This window comes from Peromyscus eremicus, chromosome 4, assembly GCF_949786415.1.
Source record: "Peromyscus eremicus chromosome 4, PerEre_H2_v1, whole genome shotgun sequence".
NCBI classification, from domain to species: Eukaryota; Metazoa; Chordata; class Mammalia; order Rodentia; family Cricetidae; genus Peromyscus; species Peromyscus eremicus.
The window spans coordinates 44576900-44598413 of NC_081419.1; the positions used below are offsets into that span (position 1 = coordinate 44576900).

The 21514-nt window shown below is 38.5% G+C and overlaps 1 protein-coding gene across 5 annotated transcripts in view; it reads right to left on the reverse strand.

The window, feature by feature from the left end:
* Ttc21b (tetratricopeptide repeat domain 21B) overlaps positions 1 to 21514 on the reverse strand; it is a 76515-nt gene that overhangs the window by 20484 nt on the left and 34517 nt on the right. For 4 of the 5 annotated variants that reach the window (XR_009378796.1, XM_059260587.1, XM_059260586.1 and 1 more), the window contains exons 16-22: positions 21242 to 21314; positions 20619 to 20729; positions 19762 to 19900; positions 15095 to 15201; positions 9427 to 9615; positions 8053 to 8163; positions 6843 to 6924 (exon numbers count right to left, since the gene is read on the reverse strand). Coding sequence is in view for 4 of the 5 variants with exons in the window: in XM_059260587.1 (XP_059116570.1) it covers positions 6843 to 6924; positions 8053 to 8163; positions 9427 to 9615; positions 15095 to 15201; positions 19762 to 19900; positions 20619 to 20729; positions 21242 to 21314 (812 nt within the window). In the remaining variant the exon portion in view is untranslated. The remainder of the gene's footprint in view (positions 1 to 6842; positions 6925 to 8052; positions 8164 to 9426; positions 9616 to 15094; positions 15202 to 19761; positions 19901 to 20618; positions 20730 to 21241; positions 21315 to 21514) is intronic. The other variant, XM_059260589.1, reaches the window with a different exon arrangement.

Consider the following 21514-nt stretch of genomic DNA (forward strand, 5'->3'; position numbering starts at 1 on the left):
TGTTAAGATATTTGTTCTGATGTTTATACTTCTACTTTATTAATGTACAATTTACTTCAAATGAAACACAATGTAATAATCAAATGTTTTATGTGCTAGAATTTCCTAATGAGATGTCTAGCCTTGGTCATCTAGCAAATGATACCTGTTTCACTGGGTCGGCTACTGTAGAAGAAGGCATAATGTAGGCATGTCTAGAAAAAGGTTGATTTTATGCTACTTTTCAATGTTTCTGGAGTCAAAGCTTCTAGAAACAACCTTAATCTGGGTTATCTAAACCCTAAAATTCAGAAAGATAGATTGACAACTTGCAGATGGAAGGTGGGTAATGGAAGGGCAGGACAGTGATTGAGGTAGGTAATCACAAGTTTTATTCCAGAATTTATTCTACATATGAAATGTTGAAGTCTAGGCTCAGTGGACCATATTACAGCGTTACCGTATTAGTTGCAGGATTTTAATCTGATTTCACCTTTTCCTAGACGAAATAGTTAATTCAGTTCTCTGGTTTCCAGTGTAACTTTCTCTTAAGTTCCTTCTAGCTTCTCCTATCAGTATTGTACTAGGATTTGAGGAAGATTTTGACCAAGATTCATGAACACCAAAAGAAGAAAAAATGCACAAAATTGTGTGTAAAGAAGAAAAAAAATAACTCAATTTCACGACACAGAGATGAGGTAAGTCATATATGTATGACTAATAGTCAACTACTTGTAAATAAAACTTGGCTGACACTTAGGGTTTTGATTCAACATTAGACAATAAATACTTCCCATTGTCATTAAGTGGCCCTCAATGCTATGATTAACAGCTGCCTGATAGTCTATTACATTAGTAGTTAATTTCTCCGGGATTCTTTTTTTAGGTGGTAGGTCTCCTGTGTTTCAATTATCCTAGAACTCATAGGGAATTTGTTAAAACTCTTAAACACACTACTGCGAGAACTTTCTTAGGGTGAATTCACAGAGCTAAAGTTATCTACATGAGCGTATGAACATAGCCCCAATTTTTAAAACAAATTATCCTTGACTCTAATTTTTAAAACTAAAGAGACGTTATTATATTAAAACCCTAAGGAGACAATGCCTGGAGTACTGAATAAAGCCTCAACCAGATATTTGTGTGCATATTCACAGCAGTGATACTTGAAATAATTAGGAAGGGGGAACTATCCGTATGTCCATTAAAGATGACAGATAAATGTGAGACAAGTATATCTAAAACACTAGCTTCTTGAAAATGTAAGAAACTCTTAACATAGCACCAGGGATGATCTCTGAAGACTATGCTAGGTGAAATGAGCCAGGCCCATGGACAAATGCTGCAGAATATCCTCTTAGTCACCCAGACTTGCTAAGAAGCATAGAAGCAGACAGCAAGATGGAGATTGTCAGCAGAGGAAGAAGCTAGAGGGGAACTGGGGCACAGAGCTACAATTTAGAAAGATTATACAAGTTCTGGGGATGGATAACCACATCTTGCTCAACAGTGTCAACATACTCAATGCCACTGAACTGTATGCTTAAAAATAGTTAAGATGGTGCTGGAGAGATGGCTCAGCAGTTAAGAGCACTGGCTGTTCTTCCAGAGGTCATGAGTTCTATTCCCAGCACTCACATGGTGGCTCAAACCACCTATAGCGGGATCTGATGCCCTCTTCTGATGTAAAGTCATATGTGCAGATAGAGCATTCATAAAATAGGTAAATCTTTGAAAAAATGGTTAAGATGATAAATTTTATTATATTACACATTTTTTCAGAGTAAAAAAAATAAGAAAAGGATTTTGGAAGGTTTACATCTATTCAGTTACATATGTGAAAACAATAAAATCCTTTGCCCTCTCTTATTTATCCTGCCTTGTGGCATCCCTTATAAAGAGCAGAGATTTAGGAAAAGGGAATCCAAAACTGGCCATGTCTTTGAGCAGTGTTAAGACAAGTAAATTAAATTATCTCTACCTAAGAATGACTCACTTTTCTTAAAGTGAGTATAATATCCACCTTCAGAGCATTGGATAAATTAAATCAAGTAAAGGTATGAAAGAGTTTTCTAAGTCCCAGAATGATTAGCTACATTTACAAGTGTTTGTACAACAGGATGCACAATCCATCATAAAGCCAGAGTCTAAAAGTAGAACTCAACTAAGCAAGGACTAAAAGTTAAAATATCTGGCCAAACATTGCTAATATGTGGAGACATATTTTGTAAATATCTACATTTAACACTGGGAAGCCAGTTTCTTGAAATATTCCCTCCGTCTAGTACTAGATCATTAGCTTAAGAAATAATGACCACAGAAAGACTAAACTACATTGTGTTATCTTTTTGTTAGCCTTGACATTTGAGAGAATGAGTGTTTTCATTAAAAAAAAATGGCAATGTATCACAAGGTAAAAACAGCAGCTGGTATATTTTTTTATTGACGGACAGTGCAAAGATATCAAAATAATGAAAGTGAGATGGGGCATGCAGGAGTGTAGTGCTGTGGAAATACATAGCACCAGAGAGGTCAGGTGTGCTTTCCTCAAAGAGCTGACCTTTGAAGAGCCTCATGGATGGGCGCCAGCCATTGCCAGGCTGACAAAGGCATTCCCAGTAGCTGATGGCACTGCACACACACACAGCAGAGTTCAGCCCGGGGAGGATGACAACCTTGATGTGGCTGAAGAGCAGGAAGAGGAATGAAAACAGAAGCAGAGGGCTAACACAGGCCACGATATTATTAAAACCGGGCTATAATTTTAGATTTTACTCTGCAGCATGAACCTACTCTGAGCAAAGGGGTATTATGGGTTGGAGTATTGATCTGATGACATGAGAGCCAGCAGCCGCAAGAGCCCAGGGCTGAAAGAACAGGCGAGGTGACAAAGGTATCACTACAGCGGTGGGTCAGGAGAGGACAACAGACTGAGTGCGTTACTGGGACAACAGACTGAGCATGTTACTGAGACAACAGACTGACCGCGTTACTGGGACAACAGACTGACTGCGTTACTGGGACAACAGACTGACTGTGTTACTGAGACAACAGACTGACTGCATTACTGGGACAACAGACTGAGCGTGTTACTGGGACAACAGACTGACCGCGTTACTGGGACAACAGACTGACTGTGTTACTGAGACAACAGACTGACTGCATTACTGGGACAACAGACTGAGCGTGTTACTGGGACAACAGACTGACCGCGTTACTGAGACAACAGACTGACTGTGTTACTGAGACAACAGACTGACTGTGTTACTGGGACAACAGACTGAGTGCGTTACTGGGACAACAGACTGACCGCGTTACTGGGACAACAGACTGACCGCGTTACTGAGACAACAGACTGACCGCGTTACTGGGACAACAGACTGACCGCGTTACTGAGACAACAGACTGACTGTGTTACTGAGACAACAGACTGACTGTGTTACTGAGACAACAGACTGACTGTGTTACTGAGACAACAGACTGAGCGTGTTACTGGGACAACAGACTGACTGTGTTACTGGGACAACAGACTGACCGTGTTACTGAGACAACAGACTGAGCGTGTTACTGAGACAACAGACTGACCCTGTTACTCAGCAACCAGGCAGATGGAACTGGGGTACTTGTTGACTACTTAAAATGGAAAAGGAGAAAAGTCAAGATATTGGGAAAATTTGAGACAAGATACAATATGATGATAGCCGAGTTACAACTGTAAAAGGTATTTTCAGTTAGAAATAAAATTGGACAGTATACTTCTTTTTAAAAGTATTTTATTTTTAACTCTGTGTGTGTGTGTGTCTGTGTGTGCATGTGTGTGTGTGTGTGTGTGCATGTATGTGTCTGTGTGTGTATGTATGTGTCTGTGTCTGTGTGTGCATGTGTGTCTGTGTCTGTGTCCAAGTACACACATGAGGCAAGTGTCTTCTAGGTCAGAGGCATCAGATTCCCTGGAAGTGGAGTTACAAGTGATTGGCTAGATGGCATAGGTTCTGGGAAGCAAATGCTCTTAACAACTACACCATTACTTCAGCTCTTGGACAGTACATTTCTAAAACAAGCTAAACACAGGCACACTCTAAGTTATGCTACTGGTGATGATCAACAATGCATACATAAAATCACTGTACATGTGTATGTATTAGAAGAAATTATACAAATTTATAGATAAATAGGTAAAGTCCTACCAGGAATAAAGTGTTGGGATAATCTTTTTGTACACTGTGTGAAGATGTGTCTCTGTTTTACCTCACCTGCCTAAGGCTTCTTCTGATTGGTTTAATAAAAGAGCTGAACAGCCAATAGGTAGGCAGGAGAGGATAGGCAGGACTTCCAAGGAGAGATGGAAACTCTGGGAAGGAATCATAGGCATGGGAGATTCATCAGCTAGATGCAGAGGAAGTCAGATGTATAGTACTGAGGAGAGGTAATGAGCCATGTAGCAGATTAATATAATTTTAATTTAAATTTATGTTTAAGTTTTAAGAGCTAGTGGGAACAAGCCTAAGCTAAGGCCAAGCTTTCATAATTAATAACAGGTCTCTGTGTCATTATTCGGGAGCTGGCAGTCCAAAAAAGACCCGTTACAATACAGCATACATTATAAAAAAAAAAAGGTCATGTAAACAAAAATTTTAATTAAAATTTAGTAAGCTTAAGTACTGATATCAATCCATTCACTGATTACTGAATGAATGATGCAATCAGTGCTTCCTCTAATGAATTCACTCACTCAAACTACTTTGAAAATTTTCTCAAGCATCCAACACCCTTTCAACATTCCCTATTCTCACCTAAAAACCTCGGTGTTACCTATCTAGGAAAATATGAACAGCCAGAACAGAATTCTGTCCCCTGTCTACTCCCATCTTGTCATTCAGACTCATTCAATCAATAGTCACTGACTCTGTACTATGTGCTGGCTTGCATCTGTCAGGGATTTAAGATGAGCACATTATTGCTGACCTTGAAAAGTATACAGTGTAACAGAGAAGACAAATATATATATATATATATATATATATATATATATATATATATATATATATTCATATATTAGCAAATACTCTCTTTTTGTTTCTCATTTTTGTTTATTTGTTTATTTTTTTTTGAGTCAGGGTTTCTCTGAGTCATAGCCTTGGCTGCCTGGAACTCACTTTGTAGACCAGGCTGGCCTCAAATGCACAGAGATCTGCCTGTCTTTAATCCCTAGTGATGGGATTAAAGGTGTGTGCCTGGCTTGCAAATACTCTTAATTAACAAGGAGTTATTTATTGACAGTGTGATGTGGATTAGGGTGATCAGTTCATCCCACTTTGACTTTGGGTTTAGCATGGAAAGTTCTGGATCTAGAGCCCTTGTAGTCCTAGGCAAAGTAGGAAGTAAGGTAGTTAATGCATAAGGCATTGCCTAGTGCACTCTCAAGAGTAATATACTTTAGATTACATAGTGAGAAAGAAGAAAGAATATATTATAGACAGAAGAGGAAAAATCTACACAAAGCTCCTGGCATATGGGTCCATGTCTTTCAGTATTGCTGGAGTACAATGTCCTTACACTGAAACTATGAAGAAACAGATTAAAAAACCCACAAAAGTAGGGGATGGGGAGATATATCAGACCTCTAAAATCCATGTAAAAATGCAAGGTGATGGTATGGGCCTATAGTCCCAGTGCTAAGGAGACTGAGACAGGGGGATCCCTAAGCCTCACTGGCTTGTCAGTCCAGCCTGATTCATGAGCTCCAGTCCAATGAGACACTTTGTCTCTAAAGAGATAGGCAGCTTACTAAGTAAGACTGATGCTCAGAGTTGTTCTCTGCTGTCCACACATGCCTCCCCTCATCTTTCTCACACACCCACACAAGCACAGAAACACATTAAAAAGAACCACACAAGTAAGAGTGGAGCTATTTGAGAGAGGAAGGGGATGAGATTAATGAGGAGAGGGACAGAAGGGGTTAATGGAAATGAACATGATAGACTCACCTGTATCCCTATAGGAACATGTCACAGGAAACCTCTTACTTTGTACAATTACTATACTCTTGTCAAAAAAAAGAAGAGACATGCTCCAAAGCAGCCAGTCTACCAACTCAATCACTATCAAGGGTTTGCAACAAATGCTACTATTGAAGAACAGAAACCTAGGTAAGAGAAAAGCCATGTGCCACAAGATGGCTTCTCTAAAGCTTGCAAAAGAAACTCTAATGTGTGAGGGCAATATGGCCAAGAATAGCTTAACTCTACTCATGAGGAAGCAGAGTCTGTGCTTGAAAGAAGTAAGATTAGATAATTCCTTCCTAGCACAGGAAATGGGAACAGCTTGAGGTAGACTGAAAACAACACCTGGAATGGGAAGTAGAAAGGGTAGGAAGGCCTACGGGAAATAAAGGTAGGTTTGGGCAAAGTGAGCAGGGAGAATAGGAAGTAATTTATGGCTGAGCACTGTCACTGCCACACTGGTGACTGGGAAAGGACTTCTCTTCCAATTCCTTGTATTTTCTCATTCTAGAAGTGGCATGATCTTAGGTGCGGGGAAGGAAGGTGATAGGAACACTAGAAGTTTGAGGAGACAGAAGAAAACGGGAAAAGCAGTTGGAACAGTGAAATCATTAAAGTAACACGGGATACTGCAAGGCGGCCCAGCTAGGCTATGCTCACAATTTACAGAGACCCACAGACAGTGGGGGCATTTTCCTGATGGCCACTTGAGCTACCTAGACCCAAGTGTGGAATTAGCAGAGTCAGATTCAATCAATTGCTCCTCCCCAACAGGTGATAATCTAAAAAGGCAAAACAAACAAAACCTAAAGAGACAGGGAGATGATTATATTTGAGCAAACATAGTCTTTGTGTATTTACCTGGTTTTCGTTCTAAAAGCTGCTGCAAATGAAACACTGCTTGTTCATAGTCCTGTTTTCTGAACATGAGGTCAGCCATCAACTGTAAAGATAAGTTAGTTCTAAAAACAGTACCACATATTTTTATAAAGCATATTCTTTTAAAGAAGATTTAGCACTATAAAAATATTTATGAGAAATAGGAGGGACAATTTGCAAAAAATTAATCAAGCATGTAAACCAGATTGCTCTGTTCACAAATTTTTATTTTTAGCAAAAAATAAAATGCTTCAAGTAGTGGCATAAAAACAAATTTGAAGGGCTAGAGAGTAGCTCAGTGTTTAAGAGCATGTATTACTCTCCCAGAGGACCCAAGTTCAATTCCCAGCACCTACTATGGGCAGCCTACAACTACTTTAACTCCAGCTCCAGGGTGACCCAATGCCTCTCATCTCTGAGGGCACTGGACTGAAGTGCACATCCCCTACTACCCCTACAATATAAATAAAAACTATAACCATATATCTATAACACCAATTCAAAGGTTATTCAACATTCCACTGTGCTACTGTAGAAACATGCCTCACTGCAGGAAAGTGACAATAAAAAGATTAAAGAAACCTTAAGTCACATATATTTCAAATCTCAGCAGGCAAGCGCTGCTGAGATTTTTCGTGTGTTTTAAGCAAGGTGAGTTCTATTCGACTTAGCTGTAACAGTAATCTTGAATAAGCCTCATACAATGTCATCCACACAAGGTACTGAAAGGCTAAAGAAAGCTTCGACCAGGTAGAAAAGAGACTGTGTAAACAAGCTAGTGATGCAGTGCGGTGGGGCTTTTTTTTTTTTTTTTCTCTCTCTCTTCTGTGACTCCAGAAGTTCTCTTGAAACCTTACATTAGCTCAGAATGTCAAAGCCTGGGTCTAACAAATCTTGTGATGGAAGACCACAGAACTCCACCTGTCCAACATGCCCCTCAGGCATAAAGAAAAGTTAACTAGCTCCAAAGGGAAAGCAAAATGTAATCTGGATTTATTGTCACTCCTGTAACGGTATGGCTAATGATCTTTGGTACTGGTTGGTAAACGTGCCCATGTTAGACATATGTTATTCTTCCATAAGCAAAAATTAACAGCACCCACCATTTAATAGTAGTTCTATGGGTCAAATTTTGACAGTCCTAACAGAACTAAAACTCAAGTGCCTGAGCGGCAGAGAAGTCCAGACTGACCATGGTGGCCGGTTCATTATCCTGGTCCCTCTGGAGAAGCAGTGCACAGTGTCTCAGGGAGGCATCAAGGTCTTCTTGGGCCAAGTATAACTGGGCCAGTTCCAACATTATCTAGGCAGCAAAAGCAAAATACTCAGACACTGGTTTCAAAATAAAATGAATGAAATGTTTGGATAAGATTAAACGACTCGTTTTAAAGTTATCACAATAAAAATGTCATGCACAGTGGAGAAGATAAATGACAGGCACATTCATCTCTAGTGTCTTTTTAGGAAAAGACTGAAAAGCAGGTGATAACTCACTTGAAAAACAGAGATAAAAGGGATTGCTGATTTAAAGCTGGACACTGTATTACTGTACAAACTTCTCTGAAAAGACCAAGGCATCCTCTTTAAACCTGCTTTCTCATTTTAAAGTGAACAAGGTTCAACTGGTAGACAGTCGCTAAGAATGCTTTTGAGCCAGAACTACTGTTTCTACCCTTTCAGTCCCCAACGGAAAGGGGAACTGCTTGGGTATATCTTACCAAAGACTATTCCAGCAGCGACCACACTGTGTTACTGCAGTCACTTCCAGAGTCCTAGCACCAGGGAACCATCAAAACACAGATGCTAAAGTGTACAGCATGGCTTACCTAACTGAACCAAACTACCTAGATTGAGATATTGGTGACTAAAAATAGCTTTACACTGATTATAAAAACACAGATGAATGTTTAAAATAAAGAAATTGCAGTTTGGTTTACATTAGTTATTCCACTATAATTTTTATATGTTCGTGAGAGCACATGTGTGCACACATGTGGGTGCACACGCGTAGGGGGCCTGACATCAGGTGTACTACCCTGTCACGTTGTGTTGCACGTTTTGAGATGGTCTTTCACTGAACCTGGAGCTTACCAGTTCAGAGGGGCTGACTGTCCAGCAGTCCCATGATCCTCTAGCTCTGACTTGTCAGTGCTAGTTAGATTAAGGTGCGTGCTGCTGTGCCCAGCCTTTTTACACAGCTTCTTGGCGGTTGCAAGGGATCAATTTAAGTCCTTACTCGTGTGTGGCAAGCACTTCACTGATTGTGCAAACTCTGCAGTCCCTCCAATGTAAGGCATCACCAGGTATTTTGTTTGATTTTGCATTACTGGGGACTGAACCCAGAGCTTGGCACATGCTAGGCAAGCAGTCTACTGTGGAGCTCCACTCCCAGCCCCATATGCATTCTGAAAGTTTTCTAGAAACAGTATTTAAAAAACAAACAAACCTGTTTTTTTGATACATTTATTGTCAAATATTTTTTATTAATAATCGTATAAGGCTTCTACATCTGAGCAAATTAGATGGTACCTGGAATAAAAAGAACTTACAATTTTGTAATACTGACCTTACTATCTGTTTCACAATGTACCAGGGCCTCTCTATAAAATGTAATTGCTTTTTCATAGTCTCGCTGAGCAGCAGAGTGTTTCGCAATCTCTGCACAAATTTCAGCTGCAAAGTGCTTCTGTGAGGGAACTGCATCTGGCTGCTCCATCTGAACTCGCTTCAGTATCCGAGCCTGCAGTTCTCGAGCCTAGAAAACAGTTGAGCATTAAAAAATGAGAAAGAATCAGGAAAGGAAAAGAAGCAATTTTCAACAGGTCATATAACAGTATAATTTTATAGTAAGATTTTTATGAGCACTGATGGTCTGTGACATAACCACCCCCAAAAGAGCCTTAATATGATCTCAAACATACAGCTGCTTGCAAACTAGCCAGCAGGCAGTATCTGTCCAACCAAAGTACTGCAATATGGAGTCTTTTTCTATGTTACAGGGATGAACACAGAAAAAAATATAGGAAGATCACTAGATGCTATTAGTAAATAATTATAAATGCTAAATGTTTACTACATTAATGAAATGCAATAATAAAATTAAATGTTGATAGATTATAAGTAACATGTTGATAGCTTATGAATTAATCAAATATTTTTCTAAAAATAATATCAAAACCCAACCAGGCTATTGAATGTAGTAGCTTCTCCACTCTTGGGAAGGTATCAAGGATTTATTTAGAAGGGATAGAAACAAAACACAACAACTAATTACCCACTGTAAAGAAACATCTGTGTTATAAGATAGAATAGCTAAGAAAGAAATGGTAGCAATAAAATGCCCTTGAGGCAACCTAATGTACTGATGTGCAATCACCTGCCAGTGTATATAAACATGGACCTATGCTGAGCACAGACACCCTAGAACAAGGGGTCCTCACCTGCATAAGAATAGTAAGTAGATTGTTAGATTGGAAAGATGTCTTTTTATCCATACTTCTGGTTTGTAGAACATTAATAAGCAGGAGAGAATGCCTATGCTTTAGTGCTTAACAAGTAAAATCGAACCATGATTTATTGACAATCATTCACTGTGACTCATTTAGTAAAAAGTGAGTGCCTGCTATACACCACACATTAGGCTGTACACAGGGCACTGTTCCAAGGACTCCTGCCAAAATGTTGGTTGACAATTTATATTTGGTGAGTATGATTTACAACATTTCAAAATTTTCATTTCTGAATCACCAGTTTAGAGGGTTATAATAGTCTTTTGGAAATGAAAGAATGATAAAACATGAATGTACATAGTATACAGCAAAGATTAAGTCTCTTTGATGCAGTTTATATTTGATTACATAAATATGTATTTATGCATGCATGTATGTTTCTGATACTGTACTGAAACATGTTCCACCTCTCTGGCTCTACCCTGATTTGCACACAGTAAGAAAGAAAGAATGAAAAAGAAAGAACAAACTATTTGCAACCGAGGCAACTTCCCAAGAACAGTTTCCTTTACTCATCAAGGTATGTGTTTTAGAATATTATTTTAAGATGTGTTACATTTGTTTATGCTGTGGAACATTTGTTTAGTGATGCAAAGATGTGTCACATTCTTTTATGTTGTATTTGTTTAACTCTGTGAAGCTGTGTTACTTTGCTTTTTTAAAACACCTGATGGTCTAATAAAGAGCTCAACAGCCAAGAGTGAGACAGGAGAAAGGACAGGCAGGGCTGGTAGGCAGAGAGAATAAACAGGAGAAATCTGGGAGTAAGAAGAGAGATCAAGGCACGAGAGAGGGTGGAGGACGTTAGGAGCCAGCCACCCAGCCACCCAGCCACCCAGCCACCCAGCTACCCAGCCACCCATGGAGTAAGAGTGAACGTAAGATTACAGTATTAAGAAAAGGAAAAATCCCAGAGGCAAAAGGTACATGCGATAATTTAAAGTTAAGTAAAGCTGACAAGAAACAAACCAAGCTAAGGCTGGGCATTCATAAGAAAGAATAAGTCTCCGTATGTGATTTATTTGGGAGTTGGGTGGCAGGCCCCCCAAAGGAGAAGAGTAAGAACAACTACATTTTGGCGTTCCAACGTGGGGCTAGAGTAAAAGAAAAGTGAACTACAGGTACAAACTGAAATGCTTTGAACCTTGGAGACAGCCTCAGTTTATACTCGCTTATCTACCTGATTATTGACATTGCCCTCTTTTTTATTTTTTAAAGGAATTTCTCTCGGTAGCAGGGGCCGAGATGTCCAATACCAAGGTGCAGCATCAAGCGAGGGCTTCTTTCTCTGCCGTCTTATGGCCAAAGGGGAGAGGTCAGAGAGGAGGAGGCTGATAGGAAGCTTAAAGTCCCTTCCTAGTCAACATGAATCCATTCACGAGGGTGAACATTTTGAACACACCTCATAGGTAGAATTCCAACTCTGTTTATTGAGAATTAAATTTCAAACACATACTTTCTAAGAGACACAGTTAAACCATTGCAACTTTTCTAGACAAACATAGGTTCTAAGTCTTTGATGGTGGCTATGATTCCTAGGACCAGTACCCAATAATGAAATACTGCTTTGGTTTATAATTTAGGTAGCACGTAGTAGTCTAGAAGCTTCTACTCTGTACCTGTAAAAGACTCACTCTAACGACATAATTTGAAAACTTGAGAATCAGAATCACCAGATGGGAGCTTTAAAATGAGAATTGTGGATGCCATCTCAAGAGTTTCTTATTCAGAAGGCCAGCTGAGTGAGAAAGGTGTATTTTTAAATGCCTAGGTGATGTTGGTGCCAATAGAAGCCATGCCTGCAGATGGCTAGACAGCCCTTCAAGCATCCCACCCGGCACAGCACCCACTGCCGTGCTTCATAACGAAGGAGGCATACACAGGTGGCGAGCACTGCAAGTCAACCGAATGGCTGGTGATTGTGAGATTCACTTAATACCAAACAGTGGCCTAAATGTTAACTACGGTGTCAGTCCAGAGCTGGGTATGTGGACACACTCAGTAAATATCATTACTATTTTAACACACTCAGTAAATATTATTATCATTTTAGCTCTCTTTTATTAACTAAAATCTATCCACCAGTCACTAGTCACTCCTGCATCTTTATTTTATTGTGAAACTAGAGATTATATCTTTGACATCTATTTTAAGTTATTAAAATGTTAAAAATTAAAATATGAGGGCATCACTCCACACTTCCCTTTCCTCTATCTCATACTGGTAGCCTCGTTTTCTTTTGTTATTACTGTCACTTTATAACTACACACATATATAAATACAGCCTGCTGATTCTCTTTAGTGTGGCCCTCTTTACAGAAGCTCTGTGCTTTGAATGATAAATTTATGAACTAAAAGATTTGTAAAAGGTATGTAATCTGTGTCTAACAGATATGCAGTCTATGTAATCTGAGTTTTATCTTTGCATCTGCTAAATTTCTAGAAAGACAAATGGGGTAGTGGTGTGTATCTCATTTGTTTAGCTCTCAAGAGAAACACATTTATAGATTAGCTTGTGTGTGTGTGTGTGTGTGTGTGTGTGTGTGTGTGTGTGTGTGTGTGAGAGAGAGAGAGAGAGAGAGAGAGAGAGAGAGAGAGAGAGAGAGGAGACACAGAGAGAGAAGAGACTGCTATTTTCATAAGGATAAATAACTATAAGATACTTGCATAAAATAATGTTGCATCTTATAGCTAAAACATTTTATAAAAAATGTTAAGTTGCTATAGAGAAATGGATAAAGAAAACGTGGTACATTTATACAATGGAGTATTACTCAGCTGTTAAAAACAAAGACATCAGGAAATTTGCAGGCAAAATGGATGGAACTGGAAAAAAATCATCCTGAGTGAGGGAACCCAGACTGAGAAAGACAAACATGCTATGTACTCACTCATAAGTGGATACTAACTGTAAAGTAAAGGATAACCATGCTACAATCCATAAGGCTAGATAACAAGGAGGACCCAAGGGGAGACACATGGATTTCCCTGGGAAGGGGAAATAAAGAGATCTCCTAGTTGGAGTGGGTGGGTAGGCATGGGAACTTGAGGGATTGGGTTTGGGTGTGGGCAGAGGGAGACAGTGCTGAGCGAGATGACTGGAAAGGGGCGTTTTACAGAGTAGGGTAGTAGCCTGATGCAAGGGAAACTTCCACGAGTCTGTAAGGATGGCCCCAGTTAAGACTCCTGGCAGCAGTGGATGCATAGTCTGAACTGGACATCCCTATGATTAGATTGCTGACTACCCAGGTTGTCGTTGGAAAGCCTTCATCCAATGACTGATGGAGGCAGATTCAGAGACCCAGAGCCAAACACCGGTGGGAGGAGGGATTGTAGGAAACGGGGGCGAGGGCAGGAGGGGGGGATGTCAGGAACATCTTGACAACCAGGGAGCCTGCATGGGACTGACCTAGGCACTCTGCATACATGTGACAATTGTTTAGCTTGTTCTATATGTGGGACTCCTGGAAATGGGAGCAGGGGCTGTCCCTGGTGCTTTGCCTGGCTCTTTGGAACCTATTCCTCATGCTGGAGTTCCTTGAACAGCTTTAAAACAGGAGGCGGTGCTTGGTCTTACAGCAGCTTTGCTGACCCATGGGAGGCCTTCCCCTTTCTGAGTCATTACGGAGGAGGGGTGGATTGAGGGTGGTGCAGAGAGAAGGAGGGGGGAGGGGAGCTGTGGTTGGGATTTAAAATAAATAAATAAATAAATAAATAAATAAATAAATAAATAAATAAATAAATAAATAGAATAGAATAGAATAGTATATGTATTAAGAAGGAAACTGCTTTTTTATTCCTAATAAAGCACCGTTATGTGGTAAAAAGTCAGCATTGAATAAAACCAGAGAGAAAAGGGTATTTCATTAATAATATCAACAAGAATAAATCCCTGTATGATTATTTAAAAAGAAGGCAAATAAAATTAAAATATCAAGACTATGAAACATTTTTTATAGCAGATACAGGCAATCAGAACATTTATTGTACTTGACAATTGAACAAATTATTTTAAAAACATGACCATGCAAGCTGACAAAAGAGGAAGTTTACAATGGTCAGTGTGAAACCTCTTGAAGTGGTTGAACTAAAACCTAGTTTCCATAAAGGCAGCGGCGAGACTACAGTAGTTTCAAACTGAAGTGCTCTCAACTTTCACAAACAGTCTCCTTACAGACTTTAATGAACCCACATGAAGAAAATCTGAACAAAGTGTCAGAAAACATCTTTCAATAATGGCAAAATCACTTAGAAATTGACATTTATTTCAAAAATATAAGGATTGATTAATATCTGAGAGTTACCTTAATATACCACATTAACAGACAAAATAAAACAGGGCATATAACCATCTTGACAGAATGACTTTCATTTTCTTATTAAAAATTGTTAGTAAATAAGAAATTGAAAAAAAATGACTGAAAGCCATTTAACTACTTAAGAAAACAACAAAATGTAAAACTTCTACTTTGAAAAACCACAAAATATTAGGAAAGATTAAAGATCGAAGTAAGTGGAGAAATTAAGCACTGAGTTCATAACACTTCCCCAGTTTTTTAGGCTGTAGAACAGAAATAAAATGGCGAAGCATCCTTAACTGTCAGAATGGCAGTGTTTTATGCGGACCGCCTTTAGGCACTGATACGTCCTCTGTAACTACTGGGTCCACAGGGAGTATTTTCAGCCGGTCTCCCGACTCTCTGCCCACAGTCCCACATACTGTACCTGCTGTAATGCAGCAATCGCATCGCCGGGTCTTTCCATTTTAGAGTAAACTTTTGCTAGAAGGACTTGGGAACGCCCATCCTCCATGAGAGCTGACAATTCAGTTACTAAGAATGGAATGCAAAGGGGACAGTGTCATTTAAAATAAATGTCTATATTTCTCTACATTAAAAAACTGGTCTTAAAAAAGATTTTGACAGTAAATAACTTAAAATTTTATAAAGTTAAAGTATAACAAAATCATAAAAAAAGATTTAGGATAGTAATTGGCTGGAAGAAAATGTAGAGAACTGAACAGTAATTAGCATTTGTTTTTAGACACTTATTAGCAGGTAATCTCATCACTCATGTCAAGATTGCAATTTTCATTTTTCAGTCTGTAAAAATGTCTGATGAAGCCATTAAAATAGAATAGTCTCTGCATACAATTAAGGAATTGCTTTTTTAATTCTTAATCAATTACCATCATTAAGGGCACAAACTATAATGTCAACAGGTCTGGTTTCTAGTCTAGGCTCATCTCTAGCTAACTATGTAATCTTTCCCCCTGTAGAATAATATTCCCTACTTAGCATGAAAGTGAAACTTCAAATAAGTCCAATAAATAATCCAAACAAAGTGGCACGCAATGATCTAAGGAATACTTTGTGACTGAAGGGGCACGTCAGACCCCTAAATGAGGACAAAGTCAGTTTGTTGTACCATTTATGGAGTATACAATCCAGGCCACATTCTGCTATATATCCCCTGCACGTAGGTCAGAGCACTATTTAGAGGAGTTGGTTCTCTCCTTTCTCACATGGATCGAGGAGTTCAATCTCAGGTTGTCAGGCCTAGCAGCCAGCACCTTTACCTGCTGAGCCATCTTGCTGGCTCAATCACTGTTTAACATTTCAACCTGTTGAAGTAGTGCTTTGTTTTATAATTAATTAACAAATTTGATGAACAAAAACTCAGCCTAGCATGAATAAGTTTCCAAAATTTGTCATGGTTACTCTACAGGTAAGAAAAGCTGGGAAGTGGGCGGAGTGACAAATAGAAACAATGTGGATGTCCACAGAAGCTAGAGTCTTTGCTCTGGCCTAATTAGAGGGCCAGAGTTGTAGGGCTGTAAAGGTAATGTGGCTGGATTTACAGAAAAGCTTTAGATCACTTCTGGATTCAGAGAGGCTGCAGCAGTTGAGGACTGAAGCAGGGCGGACTGGTGGAAGCAGGGAGGATGCAGTCAGGCAGGCCCAGCTAGCTACCATCCCAATCCGGGAGAAGCAAACGGGGACAGAAAGTAGTGGAAACGGAGTTGTGGGAACAGTGAGACTCCGAAATGAGTCATCAGCTATTTAAACAGAACGAAAAGGCAGAAGCCAAGACTTTGGTTCTTACCCACTAAAAAGGAAAATAAAGTTGTAATGAATGAGAGGAGGAGGGTCCCATGCAGAAAACATTTAGGAGATGTATTAAGAATTTAGGTTTAGCCAGAATAAATTAAAGACGTAAGTTAGAAATCAGGTACTTGTATTTATAAGCTGTGGAAACCTTTATATATGAAGGAACATGAGCTGTAGACTGCTGATTTTAAAAAAAAGGGACAATTTAAAGCTAATTAATACAGTAACACATGAAATGTGTATAAAGGTCCATTAGTCTGCCTCAGGCTGTGTTCAACAAACATTCATTAAGCTTTTACTACATAAACACAACACAGTTAACTTGTATAAAATACATACTGTATTTTCCCCTACAACCTTAGGCCCTTTTGTGTTAGCAGTGAGAGCTGACTGAGCAATGCACACTGTTCGGCATGAGTGAGAAATCACACAGTAAATGCATCCTTAATTGGGAGGATTTATGGGACAACTTCATTAAAACTAAACTAAGACCATCTGGGAGTATTAGAAAGCTTAGGGTAGACTCCTCTTACAGATGGAAACTTACATGGTGTTAGCAAAAGAAAATCAATGGAATGAAATTAAGTTTCCAAAGAGTCACATATATGGGACTTACTGTGAACTAAAGGTGGTATTTGAAAAAACAATTAAAGCTATCCATTTTGAAGATAATATAGAAAAATATTATATGTAGTTTAAAGTCCTTAATTGAAAATAAAGACAAAAAGGCCAAGTAACATCCCATAAAACTTTTATAACATGGTTATGAAAGCTTTTTCACAAAATAAAGTAACAAAGAAACCAAAGAAGAAAGATGGTCTGATTTGATATATGGTAAGACACAATAAATAAACTTGGCAAACAACAACAACAACAACAACAAATCCCGAAAAACAAAAAACAAAACAAAACAAAAAAATCAACCAACCAACCAAACACCAGCCCCAGCAAGATCGTCTATCACAAAAATGAATTTGGGCAGCTGAGAAAGGATTGGCATGAATTCTAGGCCAGCCTGGGCCTAGAGGAGATCATCCTTCCCATGAAACAAAGCAACAAGAAAGAATGAAACAATATTCAGTTCTAGTAAGTACACAGAGGTATATAAACCAAAATCGTACCACAGCTTTTTTTTAAAATTTTTCTTCAAATACTAATAAATACAAACACACAATATTCTGTGATTTTAAGATACATTTCATAATTTTGAAACAGAGGACTATATTTGCAAATAAGAAAAGAAATAAGATGAAAACTTAATAGTATAGAATTATACATAACTGTAAATACATAGTCTAGTGTGCACAGCCATTCCCCAATACCTGGGGGACTGGTTTTTAGCACTTCCATCCAATACCTAAATCCATGGGTGTGCAGATCCTTTATGTAAGTGATGTAGTGTTTTCACATAACATGCACGTGTCCGCTGATATCATCTAAATCATCGTTAGATTACTAATAACACCCAACATAATGGAAATATTATATAAATAGCTCTTCTGTGCTAGTTAGGAAATAATGACAAGAAAAATGTCTCTACATGTTCAGAACAGGAACAACCTTTCTTTGAAATATTTATGACCCATGGTTGGCTGGGTCTGTGGATTCCAGAATGTCAACTGTAACTGTGTGTGCATCAGAACAGAAGCATGAGTAGGCTGACTTAGGAAAATATGCAGGTGGCTAATTGGAGATTTCTCGGGTGAGTGGGAGAAAGCAAGGCTTTCACTTACTTCAGCAATCTTTAAACTCTGAGAGGAATAAGCACTATATTTTACTAAAAATTGAAAGTCTTAAAAAAAATAAACTTGCCCACTTGTAAAAAGGCAATGTGAAAATACTGGAAAAAAATCTCTATGCACAAATGTTTTCCCAGCATGTATTCTTAAGAAATATAAGCAAGTACTCGGGGAGATGGTTCAATGGTAAAGATGGCTGCTGCCATATCTGACAAACTGAGTTCAATATCTGGGATATACTTCCCTGAGTTGTCCTCTGACCTCAACACCTACTCAATGACATGAGAACACACCTGCAACACACATTATAAACCCAAAGAGGAAACAAATGTAAAAAATTTAAAATGCAACTGTACACCAAGGATTAAGATATAAGTGTATTAGTTGTAGTGTGGTTTATGGTGCCAATATGGGAAAACAAAATAAATGCTCAATAATATTAGTAAAATTAAAAATATTACCAAGTTATAAAACATTAATGCTATTTGATCAAATGGTATGAATGTAATGGTACCAACACATATTTCCTCATATTGTATACAGAGAAAATAGCTGAATAGGTAATACATTTTTTGAAAAGGAAAATCACAAAGACCATATTTATATAAAAACACAAACAAATGCATAGAGAATATATATTTAATCACATTCTACCTATATGGAAAGTAATGTCAGCAGAATTTATGGAAAAGCAGTTGACTTAATGCATTACTATACTTTTATAATGCCTGAATTTTTTTGTATGCATGTGTTTGTATGTGTGCATGTGTGTATCATGTAGAGGCCAGAGTCAATGTCAGGGCAATTCTTCACCCTACCTTTGAGACAGGGTCTCACTGAACCTGGAGCTGGATAATTTGTCTGGCCAGTATCAGATATGAATGCTGTCTCTGCCTCCCCATCTCTAAGATTATAGGCACAGGGTGCTGGGCTTCTTAATTTTTTTTTTTTTTTAATGTCAATTCTAGAAGTCCAAACCCAGGTCATCAAGGAAGTACTTTAGCAATGGGCTTATCTCTGCAACCCCTCAAGATGCTTGAATTCTTAAAAAAAAAATAATATTTTTACAAGTCAAGATTATAAAAGTGGCCAGGTGGTGGTGGCGCATGCCTTTGATCCCAACACTCGGGAGGGGAGGCAGAGGCAGGTCGATCTCTGTGAGCTGAAGGCCAGCCTGGGCTACAGAGTGAGTTCCAGGAAAGGCTCCAAAGCTACACAGAGAAACCCTGTCTTAAAACAAACAAACAAGATTATAAAAGTGTTGATGTGCTTAAATATCAATAACTGTAATTTATATATATTTATATCATTTTTGGAATTAAGCGCTTTTATAACACAATGAACTATTTATTAAATTTATTATTAGATTTAAAACACACCCATTTGGCAGAGTTGAGTTCTGAAAGAAGAAAAATACATGTGAATTCATATAACCAACTACATGTAAAAATATCAAGAAAACCAATATATAACTAGGTATTAAAAAAATAAATAGACCAGATTTATCAAGCAAACTTTTTTCTAATTAGAATGACTTTCATACCAGGTTCATGAGCTAGAGAATGCTGGAGAACTTTCTCTGCTTTCTCGTACAACTTCAGTCTTAGTAAGAGCTCAGCCAGGTCATAGCAAAGGCAATTCTGTTGTCCACTTTTCAGAGCAGCTTCGTAATAGGTGATTGCCTAGACAAAGTCCATTCCAGTTAGGGCTTAAAAAGGCACTGAAATGTCATACATCCCAGGCATAAGGCATACTGATAATAGAAATAACATATGAAGAACAGAGGGCATATGTCTGTGCTGTCAGAGAAGTAAGCTGCTTTTCTGAGAGAATCATAGAATACAGAGCAACCAGCATTTTCTTACAATAAAGGAATAATGAACAATACTAGGCAAAAAATTTAGAGATTATTCTAGAGGTCAGCAAGCCTTCTTAAACACATTTGTTTTCCTAGTAGGTGTACATATACTTAACAATGACCAGGCATAGCACATACACCAATCAAAGGAAACACTTTCTCCCTACTAGAAACCAAAACACAACCTCCTTGAAGCGTATAGCTTGACCAAACTGGCAGAGCAGAAAGGAAAGTGATTACGCTACATTACGTAACGAAGGAGATGTGGGATTAGTGACTTTAGGACCATTATTTGGTTGCAGAGACTGAGAAGAAGCTTAAAGTACTGCTAGGGTCAAAACAATCTTCCTAAAAGGCAGCACTGAAGGAAGCAGGCCACTGAGAAAATCTGACACGACACAAATACCAGTTTGCACACACGAACGTGGAGCTTAAAATCACCAAAGATGCGGAAGGTGGCTGCTGCTGCTGCTGCAGACTTCTCTACAGCAGGTCTGGATCAACTTGATCCAACAGATGTACTGACATTATGGAGCAGTTACCTTTGAGTAATTGTGAGTTTTGACGAGCGCTTTCCCGATTTTTCTTGCCAGTGTTCCATCTTTTGGGTTCTGATTTAATGCTTGTTCATAGGCCACTATGGCTTCTTCAGGCTAACATTGTCAGACACAAATGACCAACATTAACCAACAGCTTAAGTGGATCCATTAAAGACCAACATTTCCATAACTAAGGCCCTCCCAACATGGACTACTTTAACTTCAGTATATATTATATACTGAAGAACATGAAAGTAAACAATTCTAGAAGAAGACGGAAAGTGGGCCAGATATTCATCACTGTAATCATACCCACAGTGACCACACTCTTGACTATAGCAACTTTGCATTTCCTGACAGTCACTATAACGTCAGTAGATCTCTCTCCACCCTTCTGTTTAGAGGAAACTCCTGACATTCTCCTAGCAACATCTCTATTGCAGATAAGATCGCTGAGTTAAGTCTCCATGCTAAAAACATGGTGGAACCTAACCTTTTATTGCAATCACTAGAACTCAAATATTAAACGATGAAAAAGCTAAATTCCTTTTAATAGTAAGTTATACTAATTATAAAGTTCTACATTTTAAAAAAATATTTGAATTCAGTAGAATTAGAAATTTTACCTCTTGGATGTTCATGTATGCATCACCAAGGAGCAGAAAGGACCGGGGACTGGGCATTCTTTCAGCAATTTCTCTGGAAATTAGACCAACTTTACTTAGTATATTGAATACAGGTAACACTTACAAACCAGTAAGATAAAATGATGGCTTGTTTATCTCAAGTATACAGTAGCCTTCAGGATATTGCCAGTAGTGTTATCTTGTTAACATGTATACTTTTCCTGCTACATCACAATGCACTTTTCAAGGACTCTTTCCATTTTCTGACATGCA